This window comes from Kryptolebias marmoratus, linkage group LG13 (genome assembly GCF_001649575.2).
Source record: "Kryptolebias marmoratus isolate JLee-2015 linkage group LG13, ASM164957v2, whole genome shotgun sequence".
Taxonomy (NCBI): domain Eukaryota; kingdom Metazoa; phylum Chordata; class Actinopteri; order Cyprinodontiformes; family Rivulidae; genus Kryptolebias; species Kryptolebias marmoratus.
In genome coordinates, this window is record NC_051442.1 from 9,663,820 (window position 1) to 9,674,840 (window position 11,021).

Sequence of the window (11,021 nt, forward strand, 5' to 3'; positions counted from 1 at the left end):
AGTGCTTTCAGCATCGCCCTCTGGTGGTCATTAGGGATGTACTGCACCGTATAAAACAGAAATAAGCATCGCCTTGTGCAATAAAATTTCCATGTTAAATGTTAAAAAATGCAAAAATGCCACCACTGAATAAAACAGTGGTAGATGCTGAGTGTAATTTTCTAACACAAACAAATTTTTTAAAGTATTGTTGCAACCAGTGTTAATGTTCAGTTGATTTCCATCTCAGATAATAAACTGAGCCCCAGGACTGTGATACAAAAACAAAACAAAAGGGACTGTAGAGTTCTGGTAGAAAAAGATGTAGGAAGTTCTGTTGTTTTGTGAGCAGAGTAGCTACAGATTTCCACATTGCCCACTTGATCTACAGCCACCAGCTGCACGTCAGGTGAGCAGCAGGAAGCCATGTATGACACCAGAGTTATGCTCTCATTGTGGACTGCAGAGGTGGTTTTTAAGGTGCCGCTGCCTTGTCTGAGGCTGATATGATCGACTCCAGTCCCGTCTGCGCCATCGGTCACCAGGACAGAGAGCTCCCACATCGCCTGGCTGCAGTCATCAGAGCAGCTGGACTGCAGGTTGTGCAGCTGGCAGACTGGCTGAGTGAAATCAGTCACCTACGAGAGAGTGGAATTGTGGAAGAAAACATCCACCTTTAACCCCTATAATGCCCTAAAATGTAACAAAGCTAAGGTTTCTTATTCAACTGAGGCATTACCTTTTGTAGGATGGTGAAACGCAGCACAGCATAGTTTGTGTCTGCGCCTCCTGGAGCCACAGCCTCGATGATCAGGGTGACACCGGTACCAGACGGTGTGGTCGCAGGCACTGTGATGTTCACTATACCGTTAGCACTGCCTCCAGTATCCATGGATAAACTTGGTGGGAAAGTTAAAGTGAAGTCTTGATCACTGGTTGCCTGGATGGTGAAATTTCCACCTTCTCTAAATGTCAACACAGAGAAAGGAACTGATTGTGTCGTTCCTGGCTCCAAGACACAATTTGAATGCCCCTAAAAGGGAAGAAAAAGCACAATTAAATTACATTGGAACTTGTCTTAGAAAAAGATTAAAAGATTTTAGATTGTTGCATTTGCTTACAGCAGCAACAGTGAGAGAAGAAGCTCTCTGGCTGGTGGTGGATTGCCTTTGGAAGATTCCTAAAGATGCTCCCGAGGTACTATCATTTTTCTGTCCCTTCACGAAGACCACAAACTGAAATGATGGTATCCTGTCAAACCGGACAATATATTCTCCTCCACCTTGAGCCTCCACGCTGCCGTTAATCTGACCTGAACCTGTCGGTTCAACCAGGGTGACCTCTGTCAATGTGGCGGAGTCACCCCCAGTTAGTGTGACCATCAGACTAGCACTACGACCTTCAAGGACAGAAAAAAATGCTCAGTTATGCTTGTATTGATCACAAGTTTAGCTAACCAGAAAATTGTGTTTTCATTACCAGCTGTGGGACGATTGTCTATTAGATCAAACCCTCCAGGGGGGCCCTGCAACTCCTTTACAAAGTTAAACAAAAAGTCCAATGGACTCTCACCTGCAAAAATAAGAAAGACAACCAATCAATAGGTCTATATTCAAAAGAACTTTGCACTGGAAAGCTTAACAGAGATCGTTCTGAAGACCCCACCACTATGGGTTCAATTACTAACAGTGATAAGATGGCCTACAGAGTGAAGGGAGACTACTGATAAAGTTGTCAGGACAATAATCTACCTCTTAATGTCAGTAAAAAAATTCCTGACAACAGCACCACCTGCAGAAGGCTTCTCTCCTGGATCTTTTTTTCTGAGACCTGAAGATGTCCTTAAATGCACACCTCCATGACACTATGGTCAAATTATTCTGTTATTTGTTTTATATCCACTAAGATATATTTTTTACATTTAACACAATAATGGTACTCTTACCCACAACCTTCAGATTGTAGGGATTTGTTGACGCAATTCTTATTTCCCACATTCCCACTTGTGTTTGGAGCCACAGCGTCTGAAAGTTTCCAACTAACTGGGATGAAATGATAGATGATTGTGGCATCATATTGTTGTGAAGCACACCTAAAAACAGAGCCATTAAAGTTTTACAAACTGGTTAAAAGAAAATTAAAGGTGCATCAAAATTCAACAATGAAGCATTTGAATGTCTTTATGTTAAGTAGAACTGTGCTGCACCTGCCAAGAATATTAAACTTACTGTTTATGCACATAATAATAAATCCCAGCTTATTGAACATTACAATAATAGAATTTACAGCTCTTGATACAATCACCTGAGGGATCGATGAGTGTAACATCAACAGAAGTCCCGGTGATGTAAACTGCCAGGTTTGTTACAGACTCGTCAACTTCAAAAGTGAAACTTTCAGCCTTTCCAGGACTCCTGGCTGCTTGCAGAAGAGTCACCTGCAAAATCCAACATAACTTTGCAGGTGATTTTTTTTTTAACTTTGTAAAAAAACACCAGATTAGCTATGAGCCTATTTGTCCATATACCAGAGAGGATCTGGAGGATTCTGTTATGACGCTGGTGGCCTCGAGCAGCCGATCTTCTGTGATTTCAATAACCTGACCTCCTGAAGCCTGAGCCAGGTCCCTGTACAGCTGAGGGTCTGACTTCGACATTTCAACGTATTGCTGTTTGCTGCTGTCAGCTTGTGTTTGGAAACCCAACGTGTTAGTTATCATAAAGTTCACCTGAAACAAAAAAGAATCTGAGTCGAACATTTGTCTGTATGTTCCCCGCAAGCTCCATGTTGATTTAGGTCTCAGTGTTTTTGTTTTGTTTGTTACTCACCACTGATTGTGTCTGCTCTATGAGTGCAGTCACCGTGGTTTTCATGTGTGCGTCTTTCACAGCCGTGCCCGTGAAGACGAAGATCTCAGTGTTTGCAGGAGTGCCAATTAATGCCAGCTATATGAAGAACATTTAGAAATAATGAGCTGCTAACAGCTTTAATGTTTTGATGAATTTTAAAGTACAACATTATAAAGTAGTCTCAAAGACATCAAAGCACCTGCAGTCCTGAGAGAGTATTTTTTGGTGAATCTCCTCCGGTTGCTGAGAGTGAGTTGATGTAAGCCTTGAACTCTTTTGGGTCGGTGGTCCTCATCAGTGGTCCAAAACCTGTCATGCAGTTTGGGACGCAGGGAAAAATCTGAATCACTTTGTGAAAGTTTGCTGAGTATAAATGAGTTATTTTCATTCCTTTGACCAATGGTCAGAACACCATACCTCTCCACCGTGACAGTTAAAACACAAGCAAGCCATAAATTCATAAGTGGGAAAAAAATAAAAACATCTATAAAAGCTGATTTGAGAGGACCATTGTGTCCAGTTAGGACCATCAGGAACCTACTGAGATCACTGAAGGAAACAAGAAGATAAGATGAGGGCTCATCCAGCGCTCTAACTTTTCTGTTAATGATTGAAGATATGACCATCTTCACTGCTTCGGTTTCTTCACCCGTGCTTCTTGTGTCAACCACAAAACAAAGAGCTTTACTGGATCCTCTGGAGATTCCCATCATCCTGAGGGATTAGAAGTAAAATGTTCTTTTTAAAGTTTTATTTCACATGTTAAATTGACCTGAAACCAACAGAGTGGAAGTCTTACTGAAGGAAGTCTCTGTCCCCAGCAGCACCTCGAACGTCCTCCAGCAGCTCGCTGGTTGCAGCTACCGCAATATTTGCAGCTTGACTGTGGAGATGTCCGTGTTCAGAGGTCAATGTGTCTTTGTTGATCCCACCTTTAGGCTCAGTGTTATGCGTTGCATCAAGAAAACCTCCATGGCTGCATTTTCCTGTTTATTATTCGAAACAGAAAAAGTGCAAATTTGATTAAAGCCCTAAGAGCTGCCCTCTCTAGGTCTGGTGCATTCTCTCATTCAGCGTGTGCTTACTGTGCTGACTGCACTGCTCTTTTTTTAGTTTTTATGAGCAAATGTTTTCTTCTGGCTTGTTTTGTTTGTTTGTTCTTTAGCTTTTAGTTTATGTCACAGCTACACTTCATTGGATCGTTTCTTTTTATACATTTTATATATATTTTTTTCCTCCATTGGAAAAAGTATTTCCTTCCAGACAAGAAGCAGAAATCTCAACAAAAAACACTGAAGTATTCATGTTCTCGGAGAACACGTTTAGGTGGAAATGTAAGAGTTAACCTGCTGATAAACGTGAAAGAAAGGAGAGAACGAGGAAGACAACTATCAAGAATAAATATTGCAGATCAAGCAGGGCGGCGGAGCGTCATAAAGACAGAGCTCAGCATTCAAACACACAGTTCAGTTTATTTTTTCAATCTAACCTGTTTTTTATCTGCAAGCTTTACTCAATAATTCGAAGCGGAAATCTGTACCAACACACCAAAATGGTTTATTTCTCAGTCCCAACCAGCTCATTGTTGACCCATTCACTTTGGCTGTTTCAGTAGGTAAACAAACAAGTGGTAGTTGGCATCTTCTTACAGGTATTGCTTACAAGTTTTATTTTTTAATTTAGAGACACATTAACCACCATAATACCCAGCCTCTCACCTTCTCTTAACTCCCTATAGTTTCTTACTTGTGACAACATACCCGCAGATTAGGAAATCACACACCCTTATCTGCAGAAAAAACACAAGCATGCCAGGATTCTGTTCAATGGCTTCACCTCAGTCTTTAATTCAATAACTCCTCCCTGCTCAGACAGAAACCGTCACTCTAAAAGTAGCAGCCCAAACCAGTTCATTAAGTTTGTTGATGATATACCAAAAATAGACACATTTAAATAGAAAGAGATTCAAGTTTGAGCCTACATTGCAACAGCTTTTAATTCACTTGCTTGTTGTCATCCATCCGCTCCATTTTCACCTGTTAGGTTTAAGCATCAAAATCACTTTGCTATGTTTAGGCAGCACTGTGTAACTCTGGATAAATTTAGATAATGCTCAGTTTAAATTAGGCACCGGAACTACAACTTTGGTTAGGAAATCCACTCTTTTGCCAATCATCAGCTGCACTGTATACTGACACTAAAAGCTAGTTTCGTTATCCCAGGTTTATGATGAAACAACGTTATCACACCTCTAAAATGAGAACAAGCTGCTCGCGTAGTATTTACAAAAATCCCAACATGTGTAAAACCTTTTTTTTTATACACAAAAATAACAGCTCAGGTTAACAGAATCGTGAATCCTTATTTCAAACAGCCTGATATGGAGTTAACAGCACTGAAGATAAAGACACAGACAAAGGAAGATGTTTACCTTTGGGCTTGGAAGGCAAAAAAAGCCTAAAATATCCTGAAGTAAGTATCTTTTCCTGAAGGATATCATCCAAAATGTTGTTCGAGCAGTCATCTCCATCACAGTTTAGACACGTGGCTCTGCTTTGTTCTTAAGATAAAATACAAAAGTTTTTGTTGTTGTCAGTGTTAGCGTCAGTTCATTCACTCCATTGACTAAATGAAAACCAGGAAATCCACACACACACAAAAAAGATCTTTCTTTACCTGCTATGTTTCCAATGCGGGTGTTTGCTCTGATCAGATTAGAGTTGGGGAGTTTGTTGCCCATTTCCACCCAGTTGCTGTGACTGTAGAAATCCTTTAGGTTTAGTAGACAAAAAAAATCATATTTAACATGAATTTAATTTACATTTTAAAGCCTAGTTTTATAGCATTTGTGAACACATTCATTCCTGAAGGACGAGTTACAAAAACGCAAACTCTTTGTGAACCAATTGAATATTAAAAGAAAAATACCTGTAAGGTGTGTGAAATCTCTCCCAGCTTTAACATCGCTTGAAAATAGTTGCGTTTCTTGTTAGCAGCCTTTATGGTGAACAGTCCTTCTGTGATGAGAGTCCTTCCTTCTACAAATGTCTCATCGTCAAAGTGAAAAGACGGAGTGAAGAAATGACGGACGTCTGTTACCCAGTTTGATGTTCTGATCTTGGTGATGGATCGGTGGAAACTCTTGGAGGATTTGGGCGCGTTGCACGCAGCAACGACCGACTCAGCTGTAAAAGGCTGTGACTACAATGACATACACACACATCTCTTAAAAACTGAAATGGCATTTATTTTTATTGCAGTACATTAAGATCAAACTTTCTTAATCCATGAAATGTAACACTTACTGGAAAAGCAAAGTTCCTCCCCTCAGCCAGAGCCAAAGTGCGACAGACTCTCACCATGATGTTTAGGATCGCTCTCTCAGTGATCTCTTGGTGAGTTAAAGATTTACTCGGCAAAATACTAAAACCATGAGCTCCACATTCCAGAAGCACAAGGCTCAATGCTGTCAACCCAAACATTGCTGCGCAGCCTGTCACATAAATCACAAAATATATCATTGTCTAGAACTTAGGCATGTTTTCATAAAGACAACTGTTCATTACAAATAAAATGTAATGTTGCACTGAGTTGCAACTCATCTTTTTTTTCCCCAACACTAGAAGAGTTTGTGTAATAAAAAGACTTCTTGTTGGAATTTCGATAGGAAGAAAAAAAAAATCATTCTTGCTTGATATAAATTCTAGATTTGAGATCTTCTGTCATATACGTATGCTAACTATTCTTATACCAGGACTGTGGGTGAACTGGGTTAAATTGTAACTTTAAACCTATTGCATGACAGAACAAGAAAAATGCATACTGCTGCCAGGCTTTAAAGCAGTGAAGCCTGTTTACAGACTCATCTTGCTCTTTGAAACAAAACACACTGATTTATTAAACAAAAGAGAGAATAAAAGAATAAGGTGGCAGCAAAACAACAAAAAGCTGATGCACAGGTGACTGCAAGGAGACGCGAGGAGCGCAACCTGACTGTGGCACAAAAACCAACAACAAGTCAGCAAAGACATGACGGAAGTGACTGAATATAAAAGGCTGAGGGTGAGTAATAGATTAACTGCAGCTGGACTGACAGGTAATGGGGAACAGGTGAAGTGGGCGTGGCCAGCTGACTGGAAAACGACTGAGTTGAAGGCAGGTGAATTGTGACACAGGGAACAAAACTATACAAGAACACATATCAAGCACAGGGAATAAACTAAACACATGGATCATAAGAAAAACATGAAATTCAAATACAGAAAATTAAACGATAACTCAAAATACCCAAGTCCTGCCGTGCATTAATGGTGCGATTTAACCTTCGAACTCTGCTCTGCAAGGCACATGCTCCTATTTTCTTTTTAAAAATATCTTTTGTAACAATGTCTTTCATAGGATGGTAAACCCCTCCCTTCTGGATGTCTCTGTGATGCTCCTTTCATACCAAGACACGGTGCTAAACTGTTATCTGTTAACTTAACTAGTTCTGAGACATTCCTGCCTTTGAAGATCTATCCCGAAACCTTTCAGCATGAGCCTCGACAGCAAGAGTCAGAGTCAGAATTCACAAGCCAAAAGGATTTCTGTAGGTAATGTTCAAGAGCTGAATGGGTTTAAAGGCCCAGCAGTCCTTAAAGGGAATGTCTGCTGCCATTCATACCAGAAGTTTGAACTAAATGATGAGAAGGTACAGAGTTACAGCCAAATCTCATGTGATTTTGCAAGATCTCATGAAATGTAAAGCCCTCAAATTTGTCTATGTGAGGGTGACTCTGCTATTACTGCATCAAACTTTAGCTCAGCATCTGTAATTTTGACAAAATTACAGCCTTTTTTGTGTTGGTTAAGGCTGTGATCTTTAACTGGATTAACTCTAACTCTAAAAGTTAATCCTTTGTAGATAAACATCCAGTGATTACTTCTTGAAAGTTTCATTAAAATCCGTCCAGCAGTTTAAGAAATATTTTCAAACAATTTTGAATCTAACATATGCTAAAAAGTTTTAAGTAACGATTTTAGGCATTGTGTAGCACTCAGAGTATGTGTTGTGAATGACTCCAAAGTTTTATCAGTTTTAGTCGTACAACCAATGATGACTTTCTGAGACTTTGACTATAATTTGTCCAGACCAAATGAGATATTTTACAGTCAAACACATGCGCAGACCCAGGCTCAACATTACTGGCTGCTATTTTCTTGCTATCAATAAATACTGACCTTAATTTCTTGCATGTCACAGCTAACAGCTTTATAAACACCACAAAGTAGCAACAAAAGTTTCAAAAAACTTCTTGAGAGCCATTTTATCTCATCCTAGTGTTTTATATTCTCTTCATGATCAGGCTTCTGTCTTTCATGTAGTTTTGGGTGCAAAAAGAAAACATTACTGACCTTAATGGTGTCCACCACACTTTTTGTGCTTCCATCAACACCTTTTTTTCATGGTCTATTTCAGGGCGGAGTCTTGCTGATCTTGTTCTACCTGCTTTTATAAAAATGTACATTTTCCCCTAAACTCCCACAACATCACATCTTGGTGTACCAAAGTTTACATTTTAAATTTCTGATGAAAACATGTTTTATGCTCACATATTGATGGCTGCTCATTTTGCTAATCTGTTGTTATTTAAGTAATATATTCCTAAATCCATTTTTTATTTACATCTGAACTAAATGATGTTTGTTTCTTAAAGAGTAAGCAGATGTACTGAATGTGCCGTGTGAAAAGATTCAAAGTACCGGTAGGTAACTTTTTAATGACATTCTAAGATTTTTACACAATAAAACTGATTGGATAAAGCAGCACACCTACATCTTTTTTTCAGCTAAAACAAACACCTCTTCAAATGCAAATAAAGTAAATAATAATAATATGCAGGCATTTTACCATTAGTCCTAAAAGATGTAAGCTGCAGTGTACTTATTTTGTTATTTAGTTATTTTGAGAAAGAGAAAATTACTGCAAAACAGTGACTTTTCCCCACCTTTTTTCCCTGAAACCACACCTTGACTGACTGCATATTTTTCATTCCTAAACTTAAACCAAAGCTGATATGCTTTTACCAGACTTGCACTTAAAGTTGATAAGAAAGAGAAAAAAAAGTTAATGTTCCAGGGATTGTCATTTAGATCAAAAAAGGTTTTCCATCTGTTATAAATGACACAAAAACACATTTTCTTACCATAAATTAACATTTTTTTTTTATTCATTTAGTCAGATAAGGAGAGGTGTTAGTTAGTCTGAGATAATGGGTTTCAGGCTCACTTACCGTCACATATATTGCTCTTCTTGAAATGCAAAGTGGCTCAGTTCTACATTTATATCTGACATTAAAGGGAAGAGTCATTATGTCCCTTTTGTGTGTTGTAACTTTCAGATGTTAATCAGTGGAAACTGATCAGGCTTGTGTATCTTGGTTTGTGTCTCGGTGCATGTGTGACCACACTGGTTTGTTCACATGCAGAATGTTTCTGTCTGCCCCCAAAAAACAAAAGTTCAGGGTCTAATTCTGTTTTGTTATTTCTTCTGTGCTGTCACTAATGAGGAAAGTTTTATTATACAGTTGGCCTGATCTCCATCTCTTAGCTTGCTGACAAACTTGCATCATGCAAATTTATTGGTGACCTGGTTCTGCACTTGCACAATTTACTTTTACAAAAACAAAGGGATGCTCTGGTTATCTGCACAAGAGGGCGCTCTCTATGCACTCTTTTGTTTGTTTGCGTAGTAAATAACGGTTGCTGCGTTTTGCTTCTCTCACTGGAAATATTACTACTGTTTGATTTGTGTTTGTTCTGTACAAATATAAAGAAAGAAACACAAAAGATGTAAATTATTTTTTTGTATTGAAAATTGTACAAGAAACATCTTACAGCTTTGGTTGCCAACAAAAATGTCTTCACCATCAGGAACCAAATACTTATTTCACTCACTGACTCCTGATGTCATGTTTTTTTCTGGATTTGTAGTTCATATTGTGTCTCTCTTTATTATGTCACCACTGAAACAAGACACATTTCACCAAAAATGACCACAACTAACATGCTTTAAACTTTGGTCTATTTTTTATTATGTTTTTTCCCTCTTAAATACCAGTAAAATTTATAAGAACCAAGCCCGTTTCACACCTCATTATTAGCATTAAACTTTGACTAAACTATTTAGAACCTGAGGAAACGCATAGAAAATGATTTAATCACAAACCATTTACCACCACATCATTCTTACATACCTTTTAATTTAATAACTACACGTTGTACATCTTTTATAGTAAATATTAACCCCATAAATATCCATACCATACCAACCTTATTTGTAAAGCACCACAGTACCAAAGTGCTGTACACAATCATATAATACAATACAATCATAAAGTAGAGGAGGTCAAATATAAAAGCAGTAATAAAATAATTAAAATATAAACACAGTAAAACAAAGTCAAACATCTCAGATTGTGCCAAAAGCCAAATAAAAGAGATGAGGCTTAAGAAGGGATTTAAAAACAGCAAGTGAAGAGGCCTGTCTTATGCCCAAAGGAAGGTCATTCCACCCTCTGAGCTTAGGCTTTGTCTTTGGCACCCTCAGAAATGACTGGTCAGCTGACCTGAGGGAACTAACTTTTTTGTTTCTTTATTTGAGAGAATTTCCTCAAGATCTTTTGTAGTGGACTACTGTACACCATAAACTATCAATTAAGTGTAGAAAATATTTGACTGATTTTCCAAACCCAATATTTAAATGTAAATATTCATAAAATTTAAATCAGATTGTGAAATAAGACCTAAAACTGTGATGGCCAAGCAAAGAAAAACAGACTGAACAGCTCTGGCAGACGTAGATGTGGTGTTTGCTGCTGTTTTAAGGATACCAGTTGTGACAGTTGATGTGGTAGTTGGTGTGACAGTTGGTGTGGTGGTCAGTGTGATGGTTGGTGTGATGGTTGGTATGGTGGTCGGTGTGGTGGTTGGTGTGACAGTTGGTGTGGTGGTCAGTGTGACGGTTGGTGTGATGGTCGGTGTGGTGGTCAGTGTGATGGTCGGTGTGATGGTTGGTGTGGTGGTCGGTGTGACGGTTGGTGTGAAGGTTGGTTTGACGGTTGGTGTGGTAGTTGGTGTGATGGTTGGTGTGATAGTCAGTGTGACGGTTGGTGTGGTAATCGGTGTGACGGTTGGTGTGATGGTCAGTGTGAC

General features: G+C 38.8%; 1 protein-coding gene across 2 annotated transcripts; it reads right to left on the reverse strand.

Annotated features, from left to right (window-relative positions):
- Window positions 1-59: 59 nt before the first annotated feature.
- LOC108248421 (von Willebrand factor A domain-containing protein 7) lies at window positions 60-8,180 on the reverse strand. 2 transcript variants are annotated; one of them, XM_017437186.3, is made up of 16 exons: window positions 8,049-8,180; window positions 6,134-6,321; window positions 5,757-6,029; window positions 5,505-5,598; window positions 5,260-5,388; window positions 3,628-3,814; window positions 3,370-3,542; window positions 3,028-3,137; window positions 2,808-2,924; window positions 2,507-2,707; window positions 2,284-2,416; window positions 1,925-2,071; window positions 1,459-1,551; window positions 1,101-1,378; window positions 719-1,012; window positions 60-617 (listed from the first exon to the last, which is right to left on the reverse strand). In XM_017437186.3, the coding sequence occupies exons 2-16, from the start codon at window positions 6,308-6,310 to the stop codon at window positions 210-212; spliced, it is 2,814 nt and encodes a 937-aa protein (XP_017292675.1). In that variant the 5' UTR covers window positions 6,311-6,321; window positions 8,049-8,180; the 3' UTR covers window positions 60-209. The 2 variants fall into 2 exon arrangements, with proteins under 2 accessions (XP_017292675.1, XP_024866597.1); XM_025010829.2 differs by lacking the exon at window positions 8,049-8,180 and having other exon boundaries at window positions 6,134-6,821.
- Window positions 8,181-11,021: the final 2,841 nt, after the last annotated feature.